The sequence below is a fragment of the Electrophorus electricus genome, chromosome 11, assembly GCF_041902795.1.
Source record: "Electrophorus electricus isolate QZ-2024a chromosome 11, ASM4190279v1, whole genome shotgun sequence".
Classification (NCBI taxonomy): domain Eukaryota; kingdom Metazoa; phylum Chordata; class Actinopteri; order Gymnotiformes; family Gymnotidae; genus Electrophorus; species Electrophorus electricus.
Window position 1 is genome coordinate 22,337,501 of NC_137507.1, and position 25,000 is coordinate 22,362,500.

General features: G+C 41.6%; 1 protein-coding gene across 1 annotated transcript in view; it reads right to left on the reverse strand.

The window, feature by feature from the left end:
* vav3b (vav 3 guanine nucleotide exchange factor b) overlaps positions 1 to 25,000 on the reverse strand; it is a 29,275-nt gene that overhangs the window by 1,376 nt on the left and 2,899 nt on the right. Inside the window, 26 exon segments of the mRNA XM_081723913.1 lie at positions 473 to 732; positions 4,241 to 4,358; positions 4,993 to 5,080; positions 6,682 to 6,798; positions 7,326 to 7,360; positions 7,739 to 7,804; positions 8,939 to 9,120; positions 10,275 to 10,292; positions 11,405 to 11,484; positions 12,207 to 12,340; positions 13,127 to 13,219; positions 14,149 to 14,281; positions 14,957 to 15,042; positions 15,596 to 15,677; positions 15,918 to 16,021; positions 17,599 to 17,667; positions 19,479 to 19,574; positions 20,013 to 20,112; positions 20,209 to 20,256; positions 20,258 to 20,307; positions 20,380 to 20,448; positions 20,556 to 20,642; positions 21,137 to 21,233; positions 21,766 to 21,790; positions 21,793 to 21,828; positions 21,982 to 22,048. Of these exon segments, the coding sequence (XP_081580039.1) occupies positions 473 to 732; positions 4,241 to 4,358; positions 4,993 to 5,080; positions 6,682 to 6,798; positions 7,326 to 7,360; positions 7,739 to 7,804; positions 8,939 to 9,120; positions 10,275 to 10,292; positions 11,405 to 11,484; positions 12,207 to 12,340; positions 13,127 to 13,219; positions 14,149 to 14,281; positions 14,957 to 15,042; positions 15,596 to 15,677; positions 15,918 to 16,021; positions 17,599 to 17,667; positions 19,479 to 19,574; positions 20,013 to 20,112; positions 20,209 to 20,256; positions 20,258 to 20,307; positions 20,380 to 20,448; positions 20,556 to 20,642; positions 21,137 to 21,233; positions 21,766 to 21,790; positions 21,793 to 21,828; positions 21,982 to 22,048 (2,340 nt within the window).

A 25,000-nucleotide genomic window follows, 5' to 3' on the forward strand; every position in this document is an offset into this window, starting at 1 on the left:
CAAACACAAAGGAGATCATGTCAGAACTAAACACATCCATGAAAATTATCGTGGATCAGTTACACTAGACACTGCGAACCATGTCTGCGCAAGTTTGTCATCATCTTTGATTTTTATTAGGGTTTTATCTAGTCATATTTGTTGTATAAACATTAAACATTTATTCCTGGTACAGGAATAACATTTATTGGTACAGATCAGTCTACATGCTATCGGTCTTTAAAAGACTTTACCTGTATTCTAACTGACTTTGAGTCAGTCAGCACTGAAGATTCCTGACACTCATGACATCAGGTTTACATGTCCCGAGCATGAAAGACACTAACTCTCTCAGGACAAAAGATCATCTATAATCTATGCAACAACACACAATCTCATCTACACAAACCAATGAATTCTTCAAACCATCAAATCCATACCTCTCAGCCATAATGCACATGTTGCATTAGATGGGAGCAGCGAGGACTCTCACCCTTCCGCTGACCTCGCCGCTCCACCAGCCATCAGCACACTTGGCGTAGACATTCACCAGGTCGCCTGCCTACAGTGGGAGCTCCTTTGTGTCCCTCGAGCAGAAGTCATAGCGCACCAGTGCCACAGCAACAGCATGGAGAAGTGGACCACTGGAGAAGTGAGCACGGGAGGAAGAGGAGAGCATTGTGCCAGTGATGGCAGAAGGTTGACAGGTCCGAGAACACAACAGGAAGAAGAAGAGTAGAAAAACAGTGGACAAAACACCGAGGGGATGGATGGATCAGCCAGGAGCAAAAATCAAACGTTCTGGGGGACCTATATACCTGTTAGTGCTCTGTGACAAATCAGGAGCATTAAACATTTGGAGCAACCCAACACACAGGCATACACACAAACACACACACAAACACACACCACTTTAAAGAAATAATCAGGCAGGTTGAAACAGGAAGGCTAATGCTAAAGCTAGCTGTATCTAACGATCTAATCAGAGAGTTTTGGGGCAAATTTAGTTCTGTTAGGGGCAAAACAAAGAACCCACAGTATACTGGTGTTTTTGGCCCCAGCAGCAGAGACAAAAGAGAGAAGACACTGGGTATAGAAAAGTTAAACGTAAATGTCCACTAATGACGTAATGCTCCTAACAATGTTAAAATCTGGTATCCAGAAATCCACTCCAGCTATAATATTTAGTGGAGTAAAAGCATTTGAACTAAAATCAACTGAAGCAGCATATCAAAAGAAAAAGTATATTTCAAATGTAGAACCTGGAGTACAAATCTACTCAACTATAAGGGTGAGACATCTAGATCAGTGTGAGGATGACTTTGTCCAAAGAAACCCCAAAGCGCTTTTACATCAGCCTATTCCTATAACCCTGTTATTCCTCATCCGCTAATATGGAAAAAGGGAATGGACATACCACTCAGCTCTTTTTGACGAAGTTCAACTTTATTCTCAATGCAGCTGTGCCAATTGTTGCCAGAAATTGCAACATGAACCGTAGACTTCGACTCAAAATGTCGACACAGCTTGCCCTAAAGAACGCTCTTAGGCACCAGTCTGTATGTACAACAGTGAAATTAAGAATCACCACCAGCCTTTTCACTGGTCAATCACATTTTTTCACCATGTTCTGCAGGTCCTCGGGGGGTGAGGGAGTGAGCAGGGCCACCGATCCCTTCCCTGTGGCCACTGGTTTGTCTGGGAAAGCCTATGTGAAGTGTGGAAGGCCACAGTAGAAGCAGCTGCTGCTTGGCTCCGTTTCAGAAAACAAACTCCTGCTACCATGTGAACACCCATCTGAGCAACCGGGATGACCAAGTGTGGATACCATCGAATGTCAGCTTCACAATATGCTTTACCTGCCTACTTTACATCTCCTCTGGGGGAAAGCAACTGCTAGAAAACAAGTGTGTATGCTACTTATGTCCTCGCATAACTATAGTGCACACACACACACACACACACACACACACACACACACACACACACACACACACACACACACACACACATGCTTTGCACATGTCTAGTCCACCATGACTGGGATATTTCACAGTCAAATAATTTTATGTCAGATTGTGAGGCTTTCATATATCAATATGCTATCTGTTTTGTAAATGTCTCTCACACACACACACACACGCATGCGCACACACGCGCGCGCACACACACACACACACACGCGCACACACACACACGCGCGCACACACATACACCATCCCAGTTTATCAAAGAAAACCCAGATGTTTTCCTTTGTGTTTGAACATGTTTACCAGACAGTGAATGCCAACTGCCAATGCAACACCCACAAAGCGACTGATCTGGCGGTGTTTGCGGGTCTTTTGGGGGCACAACAGTGAATGTGCCATTGAGGTCCTGGAATCTGGTGTGTCTTGCTGAAGGAGACACTGCCATGAGTGACAGCAAAGCACAAAGATCCCTAATAAGACACTTTAAATGCATCTCACTGTGGAGGGTGGCAAGAGACAAGGCAGTGGGGCCAAATAAAGAAACAAAATCCACAATTCACATCCTCGCTCTGGTCCTAACACTAACCGCCCCCCCCACCCCCACCCACACCCCCACCCCAACCCCCCCACACACACACCCTCCCTCTCCTCTCCTCTTCCCTCTGTGGCAAGGTGGGTGTCCTTGTTCACACATGCCTTTTGTCATTGCTATTGCTGTTTGCTGAGGAACACTTGCATCCTCTTCCAAACCCTCTTTCTTGCCATGCTCTTGTATTTTTTAAAGCAAGAACAGAAGGCAAGTAGACCAAAAAAAAAGAAAGAAAAGAAAGCATGCCAGTTATCGCCCTGCTGTGGAGATTGTGGATGTCGCTGGTACTGGGATATGGTTATTACCCTCGAGTCCATGCACGGGGCCAAAACGCATGCAGAGGAGCTCCCTCTGCTGGCAACAGGGAGAGGGTGCAGGTGGCTCCTCTAGGGGGCCATCTTAGGCAAGGGTGGAACTGCAGAGGCTTTTCTTCTTGAACACATACACACGCACTCACACGCACACACCCGCGCACTGCTTCTTTCACATCAAAAACCAGCCTGCATCCATGTGCTTTGCTCTTTTTTTCAACCCGTCAGTCCTATCTGGAGAGCTGGAGAGGTACTCAGCGTTCCTTGCTGCCTCGCCTCTGAGGCTGCTAGCGCACCTGGCTGAGGCCGAGCGCTCTTCATCACACGACTAGTCATCATGCCCCTCTTCATCAGCAACAGCCTCTCATTTTACCCAAAGCCATCACTGAAATAACAGTAGTAGTCAGCAGTCCCTCCTCTGGGAGAACCTCCATCCTGGAGAGACTGAAGGTTTTAAATTCAACGTCTTCCGTCCATACTGCACTAAAATCATCCATATGATAGTTAAAAGCAATATCATCAAGCCATTAAAAGCATCATCAATAGGCCACTGACTGCAACGGTGTATTAAACTTTGCGTTGTTATATCCATAAGCTGGCCACAAAGTAACTTTAGCTAAGCAAACTTTTGCTATAAGTGACTGCGTGGCTACATATCATCACTGTTTTATGACTAGCATCTGTGGATAGTTAGCTAGCTAGCATAGATTTTTAAACAACCAGCATAGGTTATTAAACGACCAGTAAAATTAGTAAGAGTGGATTAGACTTAGCAAGGACAAAACAGAACTAGCAATGGAACCTTTAGTTTAATAACAAGCAGAATTGACTTAGTAGCGGCAAACAAACAAAATATGGTGAGTTTCAAAGAGTGTCAAAGTATTACCAAAATAATTGCCTTTTTGCTTTTGGCATCAAAATTGTCAATTACTTCTTGATAAATACAAGTGGCTGTGGTAACAATAGATGAAACAGGTTAATCCACTCAGAACTCGTACATGATGACTTAAAAGCACACCTGTTCTTTCCCTTTACCATCCTGCAACTTTTGGCGTATTTACTTTTATATAATAACAACAAGAATATATTTCATTTATATTACACTGAAAAACATGTTTGCAATGTGCTTTACGTTTGATTTATTTTGAGTTTACTTTGAGTTTCTCTGGCAAAGCGTAAGGTGCATATGCTTTCTCTGGGTTTGGTTTCCGATAATCACGGTTGGATGGCTGTAACCACAGGAAGGCTGGTTTGCAGTTGGGAGGGCTGGTGATCACCAGAAGAAGACCAGCAGGTAATCACTGAGACCAGAAGCACCACAAATGCGTGTTGGACCAAACCTGGCTGAGTGCTATGGTTTGAACAGACCTAGCTGGGCACGGGCCACTCACCTGTGCTTCTATGGGCAAGTCCCGTCCCAGGCTGCCTGAAGGGAACTTTGAGCATGGTGTCCAGGCTGCAAAATCCCTCCTTCGGTAAGTGTAGCTTGTAGAACTCCACCAGGTCCAACTCAGGGAAAGGATCCATTAGCACTCTGACATATGCCAGGTGAGCTTGCTACAACAAGGCACTGGCTCCAGCATGCTGCACGGACATGACTGGTTATGAGAAGGGCTCTGGAATGGAATCAGGTCTGGCAGAGGGTGTACATATTAAGCTGTGCAGAGCTGTGGTCCTCCAAAATCAGACTCAGTTGTATTTGCCAGGTATGCTACGTATATAAGGAATATATCTTTACAGAAAGCGAATTAAAAAAATGTATAAAAAACTGAATATGTACTATATAATGTGTAGAATATACACTATAATATACAGTACCATGTGAAATTACCATTTGCGCATTGATGCAGTAATAACTGAAGCATTATAAAGATGAGATGATGGATTGTATAGTAGACATAATGCATTTTGTACAGAGAAATGAAGTTGCATGCTACAGTGAAGACACCATATTAGGTTTAAGGCTCCAGGATTTGGAGATCCCTGAATTAGTTCTGAACTGGAGAAGTACCATTAATGCACTCCAATGACAGTGCTCACGTTAAATGTCAAATGTGTCAGCACACTGATGACTACTTACTGATTCTGATTTCTATAATCTGTTAATGCAGAAAATACTGCAGCAAGAACCAGACCTACTCACCAGTACAGTTTTAAACTTCCTGTTCTCAGCGATGCAAAAGCAGCCATGCTTGCTGAGTATCTTAATGTGCTTCACTTCATGGTTGTACCTGGACAAAACAGAGGGTTTACCTTATCTTACACTAAGCCCAACATTATACTGTCCCATGATCATAATCACTAAAGCTCATCCACCATAACTGTCTGGTACACAACAGATTTGTCATGATACTAAATAATACCATACCATACCTCTGGAGTCATGGAAAATAATCTAGACCAGTGGTCCTCAATTCCTGCCCTGGGGACATGTTTCAAGGTTCCTCTGATCTAACGTGCCTGGTCCTGCTCATTAGTCAACTATCAAGGCGAGTACAGTTGGAGCAGGTGTGCTGGGGCAGGGAAAGTTCAAATCAGGACAGTGGATCCTCTCCCCTACAAACTCTGGCTCACAGTCCACATTTAACTGTACCAAAAAATAAAAAAAATAATAACACAAATATTGGTTCCATTATGCCATTGCCAACTGGTTCAAAACAATGCCAATTGTAGGGAAAATCCAGGATTTGTTTGGCCACCTGCTGCTTTTGTTGGATTATCCAGGACTGCTTAGTGTCCCAGAATGGGAGAGAATGTTTGTGCACTGACATGGCACCAAAATGTAACTTATTTATCTGTGCTCATCAGGCTCAAGCAGGTGCCAACCGGCACAGTGTAGAAGAAACAAGGCTTCTATACATGGCTGACTTTTGTTTTCGCACACGTGCCATCCCGCTCATATGTTTAACAGTTAAATGCTGCTCTTTCATAGGGCAGTTGGACGCAATCTTTTTCACTGTATGTAAATATGTATGTTAATTTACCAGAACGATGAAAACAACAAATGAAATGCATCAAAAGCCGACCGAGACAAAACAAACCAATGCCACAGATGAGAACAGCTGGTTCACTTATGGTGATGTACGTACTGTTATGGATTATGGCCTGTACCAAACATACCATTAGGGAATAACTCCTGCACCAAACTCCATTAGGGAATAATGTACCAAGCATGCCACTGGGGAATAGCTTCTGTACCAGACACATAATTAGGAAATAACATACCACACATCATTAGGCAATAACTCCTGTACCAAACACACCATTAGGGAATAACATACCAAGCATGTCATTGGGGAATAACTCCTGTACCAAACACATCATTAGGAAATAACATACCAAGCATTGGGGAATAGCTTCTGTACCAAAGATGCTTGTACTTGACACACCATAAGAGATAACGCCTGTATTTGACAAACCATTAGAGAATCATGCTTGTACCCTATACACCACTAGGGAATTGGGGCCTGTACCATAGACTCCATCAGGGGATAAAGTCTATGTTGTACATAGAGTTAGGGAATCAGGTCTGTACCATACATAATGGGAGAAGATTTCCTTGTACCATCGATGCTTCCCATTCAGATTTGAGTAAACAAGGCCATGCATAAGAGATACACGCCGTGTAGCTCAGCATGGAGCGGATAGCTATGCTTGTCCTGCTGAGGCCCATCGTTCTCCACCTGGTTTGCAGGTAATAACAGAATAATAATAATGGAAAAAACCCACCTATGCAAAGTCATGCAAAGTCATAGTCAGCAAGCACACCATGCTGGCACACACACACACACACACACACACACACACACACACACACCGCAGCCTGCCTTACTTGATGCTGAAGGCGTACTCGCTCCATTCATGTCTCCTGTGTCGGACCAGGTAGGTGTTGTTCTCTCTCTCAATCAGCTCTCTTTCGGCATTCTTCCTCTCTATGGGCCTTGCGAACCTGCACACAGCCGTTCAGAGCTCCAAAGGGAGTTAAAAACGCCATTACACCCTCCCCCACTCTCCTCGCCCCGCGCATGGTAAAGCAGCGCCGTTTTTGTCCAGCAGGTGGTGGTGTGGCTGTGAGCCAATGAGGCTTGTGGAGTATTTAAAAGCTCTGTGGGCTACATCTGGAAAATCTTCTCAAAAAATAAGGTCAAAATTTGCCAATAAAAAAGGTTAGAAGTGCTTGCTTTAATACTACAATTTGAAAAGGCCACTACAAACAACAACAGAAGCCACAGTAGTAAATGTTGATCATTCTCAAAATTCTTGGAAGGTATTTCTCAGAGCATATTTAAAGTATAAATTGCCATTATTTGCATGAATTAACGATAACCGATTTGTTTTATTGTCTCTACAGTGTAAGCTACACATCCACAGGCCACTCAGACAAAAAACTAGCAATACATTATCATTATCACATCACTGGTGTTGTGACTTCCATTAACTGAACAATAAACTAAGTTTAAAGGATTTCACCTTTACCAGAGCTGGGAGGAATAGTCAACTGGTTTGGGGACCTGAAGAATTGCAATACTTAACAGAAATCAATACTGCTGTTAAAACTTCCATTGGAGCAAAACATAACATGATGGCAATAGTAACGGATGCTGCTTTGCATCTTATAACATCTTAACCAAAGAAAAATTCATTACAAGATTGTGAAGTTACACACCTGTTTTATAATGTCAGCACACAGGCGACAGTGATAATTCTGGCCCGTGTAGCAGATTTGATTCGCAAGGGCTTTGTGTCATCACAAACCCAGCAAGAGCAACGCACTTATCAAGCCTTCATTAGCATGTCATTAGCCTAATGGTCATAAGTTAAAAATTACCCTTCTAGAAAAAGAAAAAAAAAAAACTAAACAAGCAGAGCTACTTATTACGCATACTTACACAGGGATAGGGCTTCACGGCATCACTTGGAAATAGGCCAATCTCTCGCTTTGTCAGGATTTTGCCCTGGAATCGCACAGGACTGTTAATTGCATTATATTTGCCTGAAAGCACCAGTCCCTCCCTTTCGCTTTAATAAATCCAAGACGATTAACTTCCAACAAGTAGCGCATCTCATTTACAACCCGTTAATTATGGTTCAGAGCCTGACGCACCGTCAGACTCCATAAAGCTTCGGTACGAAAGCCTACTTTAACGCTCAGTAATCATTATTGGTTCAGTGTTTGAACACTGCAATAGTGTGAATCATAGCAACTTCCTGGGAAAAAATGGTCATCATTTAATAATGCAGTTTCAGATGGGCCTCAGAGTTCTAAACTGCGGTAAATCTGCGGTTGAACCTTGGCCCCAAACAAAGTTGACAGAACAGGGCAATCAGACCGATAATATCATTATCCAAATGAGATTATTTCTCACATTACTGAAGACACAAATACCTACATTTCTTCACAAACCCCCACCCAATATGTACGCAGAAAACACGGGCTGCAAACTGCGTATAACATGATGCCAAGTATACCTGACTGTTGAGGGAAGATTAGCTGTGGTGTAACTTGGGGAAAATGCCCATGGGAAAAAAAAAAAGATACTTTGCTTTTAAATAATCCTCAGTATGATCAATATGATGCTGCTGTTTTGTCTGATGTGGAAGGTGCTTTGTCTGCCCCCATGATCTGTAATCTCCTTTATTAAAATAAAAATGCTGCCCCTGGCACAGACTAGATTGGAACGCCAATCCTACACCATAAATGTGATTTATTTAGCCTAATAATATTTCACTGCAGCTTCTCAAAGTCTTTATATATGTTAAACAGGCAAATAAGCATGTGCTAAAGATTAAACTTATTATCCCAGCAGAGTAAACAGTTGGAAGCCAAAAAGAGCAAATAAAATTACCATGATTGATTGTATTATTCTGGCTAAGGGACAGATATAATTGTCTCTTAGTAACATGACACACAGTCACCCGGCTTGCCGTATTCCTGTTCCTCTGCATCACGTGACCCCAAAGATTAAGTAGTCTTATTAGCAGTTAAGTATCCTTTCACGTACGATAAAATAAACCAGCCATCGTACATAATTGTTCATTTCATTCCAGAACCAGTATTCCCTTTTTTAACAGACAGTGCAGCCTCTCACCTTCCACCAGCAGCTGAGCAGGTCAGCACAAATGACCTCAATAACATCACCCACACGAATGTTCAGAGGTGGACCATCTGGGGGGCTGGGAGATCCCAGGTAGTTTCTGATGACCAGCATTTTTGGCAAACCTGGAAAACAATATGCACAATAAAAACATTGGTCAGAGGGGCGAGAAGACACTAAATGCGAGGAAAGTCTGAGCTTGTGAAAAAAAATCTAATATAATGCGAGTGGTAGAACTGTGAGTAAGGCAAGCTTAGGAAGCCCGCAGCCAGATGTCTCAAAACACACAAGGAGAAAAATGAGAAAAACAACATTCCAACGCTGCCAACCACAAAGCTTGAAATTTGCACTCGCAGTTGAACTGCTAGGCTCTGTACCCAAGCGCTGATGACTAATTAATAAGGAAATATGCTTACATGCCCCCCACACAAACAGCTTATGAAAATTAATTTCCCATTAAGAATCACAGCTCTGACTCTCTCTCTCTCTCTCTCTCTCTCTCTCTCTCTCTCTCTCTCTCTCTCTCTCTCTCTCTCTCTCTCTCTCTTCTCTCTCTACTCTCTCCTCATCTCTAAGGCATTTTCCAACAAAAGCTTTTAAATAAATTCAGCTACACTACTCCTGCCCTGGTGATTCTCTCTCTCTCTCTCTCTCTCTCTCTCTCTCTCTCTCTCTCTCTCTCTCTCTCTCTCTCTCTCTCTCTCGCTCTCTCTGAATTCTCCAAGGAGATCGTTTCATGAGTGTACGCAGCCACTTCCAGTTTCCCAGCACCAACTCCATATCCATGATACCCAGGAATGTCAAACTGACCCACGGCCCCCAGACACTCCTCCTCACCCCTGCCCATCAGCATGTCTGCAGCTGCTACTGCTTACGAGTGAACATGTTTCATTAAAGCACTTTCTGGAGAAAAATTAAGCATGTTAACGAGAAAAGGAATTAGGCCAAGTGCTAGCATGCATCCAAACGCAGGTGCAAACCAATTTGGAACTTTTGATGATCTTTAGTATTACTGGCTGTCCCTCCATCTTCCTTTCCTCCTAGCAAATAACATTTAAGTGTAGCATATCTCAGTTGTCAGGCATTTAACAATGTTGCTGAGGAATACCTTTTCCAAAAAAAAAAATTGTGAATCAAAGGATCGATTTTGTCTATAAAGCAAAAGTTCATATAAAGCACAAGACTTCAAAGTGTCTCACCTGTATTTTAGGCCCCATGGGGCCTGAAATAAAGACAGAAAAAGGCAAACAGAGCCAAAAATAAGGTCATCGATTTGGTAGCACTAAGAATTGGTATAAAGGAAGTGATCAGCAAAACTCCAAAACGCTACAGTCATCAGCTCTGCCATCTAGTCCAGTGCATCTATATAAATTCAATAGCTACTTTAATGGGAACACTTGGGAACGCCTGCTCATTCATGTAATCCAATCAACCAATCATACGGTGGCATGTGCATACAAATTATGCAGACATGGGACAAGAGCTTAGGGTAATGTTCACATCAAACATCAGAATCAGGATCTGAATCTCATGGGATTTTTATGCTCTACAGTCTCTAGAGTTTACAGAGAATAGAGCAGAAAACACAGTTTCTGCAGTTGGTAACACTGTGTTGATGGGTAGGACAGGAGAATGGCCAGACTGGTTTGAGCTGACAGGAGGGCTAGGTTAACTCAAATAAGCACTCTTTACAACCGTGGTAAGCAGAAAATGGTCTTACAATGTACATCAGTGAGATGCTTTTCTGCATCACAGCTATGTAGCTATATCAGGTTGCACACACGCCACACAGGCTACATTGGGCACAGGCTCACTGCAACCTGACAAATCTTCATTTCTGCTTTGACATGCAAATGGTAGGGTTAGGAATTGGCATAAACCGCATAAATCCTTGGGTCCGACTCATGTCAACAGTTCAGTTCAGGGAAGGGAGTGTTTTCTGGGCACACTCTGGGCCTTCCATTAATACTTGAGCATTGCTGTACTTATTAATACTTGAGCACAATCTGTCTGAGTAGCATTGCTGACAAGCATGACAAATCCTTGGGGACTCCAGATTTAAAGGTGTTTCCTAATAAAGTTGCCAGTGAGTGTGTTATGGGGAATCAGTTATTGTACACTAAAAACTGGCAGGCTTGAGCTCTTACTTTAAAATATTTTCTCAAAGTTATTTAGATGTAATTATATGAAACTGCAGTACTTCAGAGGAATGTAAAAAACAACAGTTTCTCTAAGATATTATTATGCAGTGATATATCTCATCTTGTGTTGGTTTATGATGTTTTATAATAACTCCACAGATGTGGATCACAGAACATCATACACAACACCATGGACTACAGAAGAATACTAGCATATGTAGCCAGGTTACAAACATCACTTTGCAAAGTACATTAGATGAATACATAAGCATGGCCATGACCATGAGCAGTTATAAGGCATTTATACTTGCTCATACACAGACTCCCAGTTTGCCAGGGCACTCCTTATGAGCCCCTGTTCCACGTTTAAGACACAGGTATCCCTGGTTGAAGATCCCGCTGGAGAAAAAATGTTAAATAAACATAACAGGCATTTATGCAGGGGGTGATATACAATTGCACATGTTTGTCAAAACATATTGAGGTATAAATAAGCCTGATAGTAGCTTAAACCTTCAATACACCCCCCTCTACACCACCCTGTCCATTTCAGACCTCCCTAGTAACCCACAGCCTTTCTGTTTTGTTTTGAACCATTTACCAATAACAGTCTTATTATCAATTCGATGTTCTGAGAGTTTGACATTGGCTGTTCATAGATCAATTGGTGCAAAAGTGCCATGCCGCTAAAAACTTGAGGTATGTAAGTGCAACATCCATACATTTTTAAAGTATATGTTGCTTAACAGTAGCTAACAGAAGTTTGGGGAACTTGGGTAATCTGTTTGCCTGCAGGAGACAATGGTGTAGTTCTGGTTCTTATTTGCATGAAACTCTTCTAGTTAGGTGATAACTCCATATCATACATTACACATTTTGACAGGGTACATTTACATGGCAGGCAACCCAATCAGATGTCCAACCCAATACTGTATATAAACTACTATATTTTCATAATTATTACTGTGTATAAACTACTGAATTATCATCACAGTGTCAGTAGACATAAACACATATTTGTTGGTAAGACATTTAGTTGACTCTGTAATGCTTGAATTTTGTGAATAGTTGAAGTGAATACCAGCTGCAGAAGTAGATATTAACTGCATGGAGACACCTACCTGAGCAGCATGCAGCAGGAACTGCAGATGGTGACCCTGTCAAAGGTGTGCATGTGGAACAGGTGCGAGTTACAGGTGGTGTTCTCTGGCCTAATATTGGACCTGTGTGGAAGACACAGGGTTTGGTTATTTTGCTGTGATCACAACCTTAACAACTACCATGGACATGACTCACACCGAGATCCTGAAAGGTGGGCTGAGTGTGTGTGCGTGCACGTGTATGTGCGTGTGTGTGTGTGTGTGTGCGCAAGTATGCATAAGTGCATGCAACTGGGGGGTGGGAAATTCCAAATGAGACCTTCCTACACAGACCTTTCCCATACAAAGACCAGAACAGTAGGTAAGCTCTTTGTCTGAATGGCACTGAAACTGATCTCTGAGACAAGTGTTACAGGCATGTTAGAGAGATAATGTGTCGTCTGATTGTAACCCACAGAACATCACGTGTTCTAAGACACCTCCCCCGCAACACACACATAGCTGACATAAAACGGCACACCAAGGAAGTGTTATTCCAGCTACCCAGCATGAAGTTTGTAGTAATGCATGCCTCCTGTTTACCCTGTCCCACATCTATATCCAACCTCCCTCTCCCCCTCTTCCCAAACCCCACTGCATACAATCTCCAGTGCAGCACTTTACAACACCTCCCAGACTCCACTCACCACTGCCCACAGCTAGACCCACAGCTTTCGGGACACTTCAGTATGCACTATTCCCCTACAAATACTTTTAACCAGAGTTCGGCCTCTGTATAGTCAGAAGTGAAACTGCAGTCCAACCACAGTCCCAGTGGGGCAAAACAAATGTGCGGTCTTGCTGACACACCTAAAGAAGCAGTTCTCAAAATTCTGGTAACAAGATGCATCATGTGATTTGTGGCTTTAATGTTGCAGTTATCTGAGTGTAAAGCACTGCACCCGAATGAGTGATAGTGCAGACTCTTTGGTCTTGAAGAAGCACTCAAAGCTGTTTGTCCTCTGCTGGTGTGTGAGGAAGAATCTGTAGCACCACTGCTCAACCATAGAAAGAGAAATGGGGAAATTGGAGGGAATCAGCAATATATATGGGCCATTCTGAACACTTTAATATCTTTATTAGTTTTCATTGGTTCTTGTGTAAGGTAATTTAGAGACAATTTTGGAGCACTAGATTCATCCATCAAACACTGTTAATATTCAACTTGTGTGTGTGTGTTGGTTCTGGACTGTGCATGTCTATCTTTGTGTGTGTGTGTGTGTGTGTGTGTGTGTGTGTGAGAGAGAGAGAGAGAGAGAGAGAGAGAGAGAGAGAGAGAGAGAGAGATTCCCACATGGTTTCACAAGTCGAGGTCTTCTTGAAATGGATTTGTCTAGACCAAATACATAAATGCATATTTCCTCTTGGCGATAGAAATAAAAGAGAAAAGTAAGCTTAAAGACTAATGCTGCATTATTTAAAGATCGTCATTAGTACTACTAAGAAAGTCGAAGAGAACATCATAAAACAAAAAAGTCATAGCGGGAGACTCGATTTAGCACAAAACAGAGATGTTCGTGGGATATAGCGGTTCAAAAATAAATAAATAACTTTCCCAGGGACAACTGTCATTGTGTAGCCGTACTTACGCGACGTACACTTTACTATGCCGCCGGACAATGAAACGCACAGCTTTCACTGCGCCTGCAACAGCCCGCGCCGCACTCTTCCAATGACAGCTCTGCGAGCTGTCTTGCTGCGCCACTGTACCTGTCACCATCCATCAGCGCTAATCAAGCACGCCACCATCTGCCTGCTCGCAGTATGGGGGCGGAGCGATCACATCAGCGCCCAGTCGCACAGGCTGGAGGAAAAAGGCCGGAAAAGGGTGTGCGGGACGTGACGCTCGACTATGCACCAGCGCGACTGTTCGTTTTCATTACACCAGTTCAACAAGCGCAGTCTCCCTGGGCAGACTCCTCACCGCTCTGCAGTCCTTATCGGTGGTGGGGTTGTTGGTGATCTTGTACTTGTTGAGGTCGATCACTTCTTTCATCTCGTAATTGTCCCCTCGCCGCTTGCAAATGACCACGGCGATGTCGAAGAGAAAAATGTGCCTGTAGCATCAACGAAAGTAAAATAATCGATTTCTGACCTACTGTGATTGTTTATTTCAGTCAGAGGTTTACCATGTACAAAGCATAAACATGGTAAAACAAAAGCCTTCTAATAATTAACTTTTTTGTTAATAATAATAATAATAATAATAATAATAATTATTATTATTATTATTATTATTATTATTATTATATGCGTGTGAGTGGGACAAATGTGTGAGCTGATTTTGTACCGGTACACCTCAAACATTTCATGCATTTGTGCGTACTTCACTTATACAGACGTTGCGGGATTAGCCATAGAGTATCTTGTAGCTATTTTTAGTTACGAATCAACTCATGGACCTGGCTTGTAACTCACTCGCTCACTCACGTTCAGCATAATTCGCCTCAAGGGTGTGCTGTTAGCAATGAAAGAGCTTTGGCGCTTCGGATCTATTGTCACATTTCCCTCCAAGTTTTTTATTTATTTTATTTTTTTATTTAGGGGGTGGGGGTGGGGGGCTTTTTTGTTTGTTTGTTTGTTTGTTTGTTTTTACGAAAATTGCTTTAGCGCTTAAATATACTTGTCTATATAGGCAATGAAAAAGGAAATTATCGGTAAAACTCTATCTTAAATCGTTACAAACGTAGCCTATATCGAAACGGTGTCCTTGTTTCCCTACAGAACCTCACCTGTTCTGCCTTCGCTTGTCCACGTTGGACGCCACTCGAACTTCCCTGTCACCCTTCGGTCTGCCGTAGATCTTGAGTGGCTGATTCTGCGTGGGATGATGAAAGCGAGATGAGAGTGATGACAGCAGCACGAGAGCTGTTGTCCGGGACACATTTATAGGAACCCCAGCCATTTATTAATATTCATATTTATTCATCCTCACGAAGGAATTGGAACCTTTCGCTTCACACGTTTGTTAGCTGGTGTTTATAGAAGAGTAAAAAAGTATTTCCTTAATAATGAAAAAATATATTTCATGATCAAAATAATGCAATAAGAAAAGGCCTGGGCAGAATAAATGACCCTACTGCTTGCCACTGAAGACTTTTCAGTTGAGACAATAACCAAATGGTGGTAAACAAAAGCCCTGGGAGCAGTAATTCTGGCCAAAACCCATTTTGACTTTCTTAGTAAAATTAATATATTACTTAATAAATAAGTAACCCAAGTTATAATCCAATCCAAACTTTTTCTAAATTGTTTTAGAAGAAAAAAGGGTGTCTATCATTTTAACTCCAGCTGCAATTAGATCTTCTATGAGCTAATCAACATGGAAAGATTTCCTGCCATACTCAAATGTATTATGTTATGAGACTCACCAGATTCTCGATGGACCTCTGGTACTGATCAATCTCTCGTAAAGTCTCATTGTCCCTCTTTACCTCATTAACATACTGACCCCTGTTCCATAGAGAACAAGGGGAAGACGAAAACAGCTAATTAGTCAGGTCAGTATTGCATTTAAATGTAAAATATAAATATACATATTCATTTTATTGTGCACTTTGTGAATTAAGAACAACAGAATGGTGTCCCTTATGCCTATTTTGCTATGCAATATAGTCAGAGCTAAGCATGTTAGGACCAGTGATTGGTAATAAAATTAATGTTTCTTTGGTTACGCCACAATTTTGCCACTACTGCTTGAACAGGAGGTGACTTTCATCAAGTTCTTCTAGCATCTTAAAGGGAATTTCTGCAATAGTCACATTTACATTAAATATATCTGATGTAAAGAAGATGGCCTGAAGAATAAAAGTAGCCATTAACACTGGAAATTACACTGTTAATGAACTGGAGTCTTTAATAATGCTAATTCTCTCCTCCTTCCCCTTGTGCACATCATTACAATGTACAAACATCTCTACATTAGCAAATATTTCTAAACGCATGACTCCAGTTTCAAAGACGGCTCATTTTAGATTCCATAAACTGAAGCAGATTTCTGCTATGAGCTCTGTAGCATCACCTGTTCCACTTCTGCTTCCCTCAAAACCCCAAGACTCCCTTTAAGCTGTCAGGGCCCTCCAGCTCAAAGGAGCTGTTTGACCAAAGAAGCTTATGTCACTACCACTGAACAAAATGCTAGCTCAGTGCTAACTGAATGACAGCTAGTATATTGCTAACTGTTCTTACCATTTTTCATTAAAGTATAGCCTTTCAATGAGTTATATTCTCTATCTACAACCTACTTGACAGTTATAAAATAGACTCAACACCCCTCTGTTACAAACATATGCCTTGTGTGTACATCTCATTGGCTACTTTGTTAGACACAGATTTCAAATAGGTGGATTTTATAGGTGTACAATTATAGACTGTTGACCATCTGTTGCCATGCAGAGGTTGTCAGATACCATCTGACCAGTTCCTGATTGATCACTTTCTGGCCACATGACAACAGCTGGCTGGTCATTATTTAACCAGTGGACCATTTTTAAGACAAGTTAATGGTGCACTGTGTGAGTATCTGGCACAGCAACATTGTTGTACTTTGTATATGCGTCAATATGACAGCGTTTTAGTGGTTGAGTGTTCTGCCATTCACAAGAGTCTCAGGGGTCTAGATGTTCTACTAAAAAATAAAAGAGAAGAAGAACACCAACAACATTTGTTGCAAATGATGCTTTCTGTTCACTATATTTTGCATTTCTGTCAATCTGTTCTCTTGGCTACATCTACACTAGAAGCAGGACGATATGCTCCATCTTGCGCACACATAATGGGGTATCACTGCTATTTGAAACACTCTAAATAAACATAAAAAATAAATATTTTTTAAAATGAGATTTATCAGTGTTTTTGAAGGTTTAAACAATCACCACATTGGACTGTGTGCACAGGCCTGTGAGAAGCCCCAGAGGAGCAGTACATTTCTCAGTACTGGTGCCATAAGTGAGGCCATGCAATCCTGCATGTACATGATAGGAAACAACAAAGCCCAGGGTTGAAAAAAGCAAGTGTGTCCTTTAACAGACAAAAGTGATGACTACATTTGGATCATCTAATATTAGATGGTCTAACGACAGAAGCATGCTCTTAATTTGATCATTCAAAACAGCAACATGGTTGCTCACAGCAGCACAGTTTCTAAACTGTGGGTTGGACTACCCTCTCATTATGATATTGTGCTTTACCGCATAGATCAGAAAGTTCTTTGATGCTTGTGAACTAGCTAAAAGGAAATGCACTGACAAAAGCATAGCATTTGACATGAACGAAATTACGTTAAAACATCACAGTATTGCATCAGTGTGGCTGAAATGGAAAATTTGTTCCCATCTGTAATGAGTAGTTGCAGAGAGACAGGCTCCATACTCACTCGCAAAGCATCCAGGGCCACTAGCAAGTTACTCTTCTCGGAATCATCATGAGTGTGTTTGACCAGCTCCTGCACAAGCATAGCAAAGAGTGGAAGAGAATAAAGCAAGCACAGTGATGTTGACAACCAAAGAACCTGTCTCAGTGAATATGGTACCGAGCTTAGCCGAGCCGGGAATCAAAGCTGTGTGCTAGTCAAGTCACTTAAGGCAGCAGTTACCCCCTCATCCTTTTTGCAGAGTCATTTGCAACCTTCTCTCCACTACATGGAAGACACCATGCCATCATCACCCCTTGGAGAAATGTCAGGAGACAAGAATTTGGGGGAGAGACAGGCAGGAGGAGGGACAGCTGTTAAATCAGAGTGGAAAAACTGGAAGCAAACAAGTGTCAAAGCAAGCTTCCACAGTGGGGGGGGGGGGCACATGTTAACACTCGGAAAAGCCAGAGACATCGATCAGAAACCAGGAACTTTCCTGCAACTTTGCAGAAGGCTTCAAGAGAGCCTCACTGCATCACTGCTGTAAATAGGCTAATTAACGTGATGAACGGAGACGTGAGTATTGGCTTTTTCCACAGGCATGTCATAGCTTGCAGCTTAACACAGAGGGGTGAAGGCACCAAGGTTCCAAAATCTGAAGCCTGTTCACTTATCATTTAGCCTTATCACTTACAGTGGATCTAGAAAGTATTCAGACCCCTTTACTTGGTGCATATTTTATTGTGTTGTGGGTTTGATTCGAATGTATATTATTACCATTTTTAACCATCAATTTACACATAATCACCCCTAATGACGAAGTGAAAACATGTTTTAGAGAGCCTGCCAGGTAATAAAGGGTTGTGTATGTAAGTGTGTGTGTGTGGGTGGATGTGTGTGTGTGTGTGTGTGTGCGTGTGCGCATGGATGCACACGTGTGTGCATGTACCTTTGAGGCTCAAACAGGCCTGAGTGCATGTAGCCTGTCACGTGCCCTTGTAGGTGATGGATTATGGGGGCAATGCAAAACAGGAACTAAAGGAGATTGCCTGTCACCCAAATAACCTGACATAAGAATGTGAGAGATTTAGGGGTTTGTCCTTGGCAAAACTCCAACAAATGAACACCTCCAGACTTCTGTTCAAATTTGCAATTCTGACCGAGGGCCTGCTATAATCATCACCAGCTCAGCATTCACATTATGGAGCTTCAGTCCATCTTGTGCATGCACAACACCCTTGGTACAATTTTCATGTGTGACAAATCTGCACGATGGCATGAGAGTGTGTGGCGAGCAGCGAGATGAGACAGAAAAGAGACAGCCGGGTCAGTGTCTAGGGAAACGTCCTGTTAACATGTGCAAGGTGATGACTTCATGGAGCCGGGCTCGAATATTATTCTGAAACCTACAAACCAACACACTTACATACATATATGCACGCGCATGTGTGTGTGTGTGTGTGTGGTGTAAAATTCATCTGTTCTGTGCCACTGTCATTACTCTGTCCTGGTGTTTGGCTAGTGTGTTATTTGTTTGCAGTCTGCAATGCAAGCTTGCTGCCAGGTTTTGCTTAGACACCATTTTCAAAAGCATGAGAGTCACAGAACACATAGACTCTGTTGCCACCAAGTGGTAACTTTTTGAAAGGACTTTGACTGCGATGACTTCATTGTAGAGGACATTTATCTCACTTTTCAACTGTACATTATATTGACTCCCTAGTAGTAGCGATTGTTGATTTCAAGAACTAAAACCTAAACCACAGATTTGAACTTACCACATCCTTAGAAGAGTATAAAGATGGACTTGAATATGCATTCACAAGAGCAGTGTTTGTGTGTATGTATGTGTGTCTCTGTGTGTGACAGAGAGAAGGAGAGCAAGAATGTTTGTGTCCTACCTGCAGTAACAGAGGGTACTTTAGTACGCACTGCATAGGAACAACCAGCAGATCTCTCAGAGTGAACTTCCCACTGTTGGCTCGCTTCGAGCACTCCTGTGGCACATAAAACGTGGAAGCACACAGCGAATCCATCCACGTCAGAAATGCTTAGAGGGCCTCAGCTACACTTTAGATGAACTGCATCAGGGATGTATCAGCAGTTGGCAGAACATCTAATCAACACCAGGGGGACGTTTACATTGCACCGCTGTCACAAGCAAATCTCCGATCTCCATTTTGCACACTGACTCGCTCAGCTGAACCCCTCAGGCATTCTGAAGTGCTGGAAGCCAGAAACATCACACTGATACTCCTTCAAGTTTTTGCCATAAGGCCAAATGGTGAGGGAATACAAACAGACTAACAAACAAATATACAAAAAAAAAAAAGAAAAAGAGTGGTTCTCCACTCCTGAGAACTTGCTGTTCTGGTGATTGAAGGTTTTCTGGTGACAGCGAGACTCTTGTTAGGCTGTGGAATATACCGCCATACCTCTAACTTCAGCTGAACATCCTCTTTCTCTTTACAGAGGGAGTCTAGTGTTGGGATCGCTGCTTCCACCTGACCACAGTATGTCCCATAAATCAGAAGCCTAGACCAAAATATCAAAACTGATTAAAAAAACAGGCTTTTGTTAACTTATGTTGCCGCAGCAATCACAGTAATCTGGTATATTCATTATACATACTTGTGCTTAAAGGCTATGAAGATTTGGTGGAGATTTGACGCATTCTTGAATGGTGTCCTGAATTTTGACCATGAAGCTTTTGTGCACTTTAACTAGATCCTGCAGAATGGAAGCTCAGTTTATTGCCTAGGCACACCACATAGACCCATAGTGAAAAGAAGGTCAGCTCACTGGGATGTTAAGAAACACTTTGTCAATGTCTGCTGCTGAGAGGAACTTCTTGAGAGGTGTCAGGAAATACTGTGAAGATAAAGATTACAACATAGACAGAAATTATGGAGACTCAGACGGCATCATATGAATGGGGTGAATGGATATGCAATGGAGGAGGCAGATGTAGCACTGACCTTCTCAATGGCCTCCAGGGTCTCTTTGTATCTCTCCTCTATCTGTTTGATCTCAAAGAGGCAGCACATCCCGATGTCCACCTCAGTCTGTTTCTGCTTCTATAACACACACACACACACACACGCACACACACACACACACACACACACACACACACACATAAAACACGCACCCATACACATGTGCACGCACATACATGCATACAATCATTTCTAGTTTTTCAAAAGCATGTACAAACCCTGTAAATATGTCTGACTGCACACAAAGCATTTCTAATGTCAAATGTTTCCAAACTTAATGAGATGACCCTCAGAAACCATTAAAACATCAGAGATGTCAGAAACTCTTTTAGGGTTATATATAGGAACAATTTTCAATAGAAGAGTGGGAATGTGTGAAAATTACTGAGAACTGTGAGACGTGTGAATGTGTGTGAAGGTGCAGTTAGAAATTCAGACCTGGCTAAAATTTAAAAAAAAGAGTTAAAGAAAAAAATTACTGTGTCCAGGGCCCATTTGGTGTCATGCCAATATGTGGGCGCTTGTGTCTAGGTTGGTTTGATATAGTGTCACCAAAGTACCTGAAAGGTAGTTTCTGTACGCATCAGATCCATATATATTTGTCCTCCTTCCAGATGACTGTACACAGGATCATGCAAATCCTCCAACACCTGCTCACTATTACTTACACACACACACACACACACACACACACGGTCAAGTTTCTTCATGCACACACTGCACGTGCTGTGCATGTGCACTCTGTGCTGTGGGAATGTGGTGGCTGACACAAATCCATTTCAAGCCTACATAAATCACAAAATGCATTAGAGGCCTTTGAATATATCGATCAACTCGCACTGGCACACTGATCTATTGTGCAGGATCGAACACAGAGGCTTTGTGGTCCCTGGTTTCCAGTGTGAGTAGCTGGGAAATGAAACCTTGCCTCTGACTGAATCACCTCCTCACAGCTGCCTACAGCTTCCCGTGTATAGGCAGGCTCTCGCGCTCTGATAAAAACCATTGTTTGCGTGGGTTACTAACTACTACACTAGCCTGCACTATAATAAGTTGAAAACAGAACTACACATTTACAGAAAACCATTGGTGACTTGCCCACCTGTATGAATAAATGGGTCCTTCTATTGTTATAGTTCTATGACTAAAATAAAATCGTAGGGGACCTGGGTAACATCTTAATATTTACTCAATTAGATCGGTCAAATAGAGGAAATATCTTCATTTTCTGTACTCTCCTCTGTCAGAAATGGCCTACAAAATCAGTGTATTAAGAATAATTTAGTACTTATGCATATTTTGATTGTCAAACATCAGTTTGAAGTTGAGCTGAATTTTGCATTTTCAAATGTGCTTTATACAAATGGATTTTTTAAATTCGTTTAAATATATGGCATGCTAGCTTATCTTATGCCTGACTGTTGTGTGTAGACTGTAGATGTGTTAGAGAGTTTGGATAAACTGTCAATGACCTGGAAACATACAGTGAAATATCAAAAGTAAAAATCAAAACTATCAACAACACTTCATAAAACACTTCTACATGCAAAGAACGCAGAAAGCTATGATGACATAGTAACCCGCACACCTACAAAAAGGGGAAAAAATAGATTGATTAATGTTGAAAACTAGTTTTAACCTGTGAAAAATGTTTGAAACCTCAGTTTCACTAGAGTAAGTGGTCTGGCACCAAATGCTGTGCATTTTTCAGAAGATCTGTGGCTAGGGGGCTGCTCTCACCTACTTTAAGCACATATGTGAAATTCATTTTTGCTTTCTCACTCCAAAACACCTGTTTCACCAATTGTATATTTCTGACAAATAACAGCATGCCAGAGATGATGGCTACCATTACGTGCTTTGTTATATGTGAAAGGTTAAACTCAAACTGTTTTGCTAGGCTATGGCAGTTCAACAAAAAGAGCTGTCTTTTCTATGGAGACATGAAAGCCTTCCAGTCAATTGCCTGGTGCCTTAGGCTTTGAGTAATTAAAAGTAACTCATTATATTTAACAGGCAGCAGCAGGGAACCTAGACTAGTAATTATGGCAGAATTAATTTGTCTAGGTCAAAGGTGCCTAGTTTCTGTCCTAGAAGGCCCTAGAATTGCAGATAGTTCTTCTTAATTACCCACAATCTATTTAATTAGCCATAATTTATTTATTTAGGGATTGATAGCTACATGAATTGACTGAGGTCTCCCTAAAGTGATGTAGTCATTGCATGTTTAACAACATGGCATAAAAAGTTTTTCATTATTAATGATAATTTTGTTAGGTGCAACTACTCCACAGCACAGAGGCCATCAGTCCTTTTTCAGTAAGTTGTATGTACTCAGAAGTGTATTTAGAGAGAGAAATGTTGGAAAATTGCACTTTCCTTTGCACAGCTGATAAAGGACCTCTGTTCTAAATATTCCATTTCTCTGGTAACCTTGTATAGCACATGCTGGCATGAGGATAATATCTGAAAATTCTGACCACATGAGTGAGTTGATATGAATTGGCCCATCTGAAAATTCTGGTTTATATACCACCATCTATTATAAACCTATGGACGCTCATTCTTATTTTCACTACAACGCTTCACATTCCAAGGCCTGCAAAAACTCTATCCCATACTCACAGCTATTAAGACTTAAGCGCATTTGCAGTCAGAATAGAGACTTCCTCCAGAAAAGTATAGAAATGTGTGAATATTTTCAGAAGTTTGGATTTCCTAAGGAAGTCATAGATGATGCCTTTGCTCGTGTTTTACCTCAGAGACAGGATGCAGTGACATATACTGTTAAGACAACAATTGCTTTGGTGCTCACTTATCATAATACAAATAAAACATTAGCTAATATTATACTAAAAAACTTAAAAAAAAACAACCCAGGATACTCCAGGATGATGCAGAGACTGCATCCCTTTTTTAAGGATTCTCCTCTAATCTCCTAAAGAGGAGACAAAAATGTAAAAGACATTCTTATCAAGAGTGAGATAAATGACCAGTCAAATAATAACTGTGGTACTGTAGCCTGCAGACAGTGCAGGATGTGGTATGTACACATTTCAGGTTCCTGTGGTTTGGTGGGGGGGTTATAACGGGTTAGTGTGTAAAATTAGCACGAGTATGCCTTTCTGCTGAGCTTATATTAGATTTAAAAAGGTACAATAGGTGTGAAGTTTTCATAAATGCAATAAGATATCAGGCAACATGTTATTTCAGAACAGCTGACCTGCAGTTACATTTCAGGCACATGGGCCAGATTGCTGTGCTCCTACAAACAGTATGGGGTGATATTTTACCAGTCTAGCAATTACCTCAGACAATTAACACTAAATGTAGGCCACCTTAAGAACCAATAGGTTCTTACATAGTCTTACATCATTTTGTATAGGCTATGACGCTATGAAATTTGCAAAAACATGCACAAGTTGCTAAAACATGCAGCACACATTCAAACATCGTCTCTCAAACACAGTAACCCGAACAGAAACTGCTCAAAGCAGCCAAAAAAGGCTGGGGGAAGAGGGATGAGTGCTTTTTTGCCAAGTCTTGCCCTTATATTCACATTATTAACACTCTTATTCTTTCCTGTAGACCATGTCACAGGGCCTCAGTGGTCACTAGCGAACCTATCTCTGCGTTAGCACACCAAGCCTAGCTCAGTGTTAGCGCACCAAAACTAGCTTGGTGTTACCTCACCAAACCAGTCTGCTGCAAGAACATTTGTTATTTCTGCCAAGTCAAAAGCCAACAACCTGACTGACATGTCAAGGAACAATCTAATTTCTGAAAATCCTTTAGTACAAATAATACAGTTTATGAAATAAAGTAAAAAGAAAGTTGCAAGGTGTGTGCTGTAAGCTTGTTATATGCTGTGGGCATGGTGAGTCTTCTGCTACCACAGAAGCTGAGAGTCTTATCATATTACCCTCAAAACAGGGTACAAAGAAAGTCAACATACAGAGACATTTTTGGGAGAGAAGCTGAGTAGATAAATGAGCTATCGATTGCTGGTGTCATTGAGAGGGCAGTCACTCTGCTGCACAATCTACACTAATCTCGGAGCGATACAGAAAAATACAAAATCAATGTGTGTGTGTTCCTGAATTGAATTAAAATTGCTACAAGGCATCATTTCAGACTGCTATAAAATAAAAATCTTTGGCTGCCTCAGATTGCATGGAATTTTAAAGTAAGATTTAATTTTTGGATCTTTTTTGACTTTATGGAGATTATATTTTGGAGGTACATTTAAAGACTTTGGCACTCACTCTTATCCAGATCAACTTAGATCTTATCACAGTGGTTGTGCTCTCTGGGAACCAAGCCCATGACCAGGGTGTTGGTAGCACTTGCTGTACCAGGTGAGGTACAGTAGTTCTAGTGTGTGGGTTCCAAAAGTGTTTAAAATAAATAAATAAATAGATTAA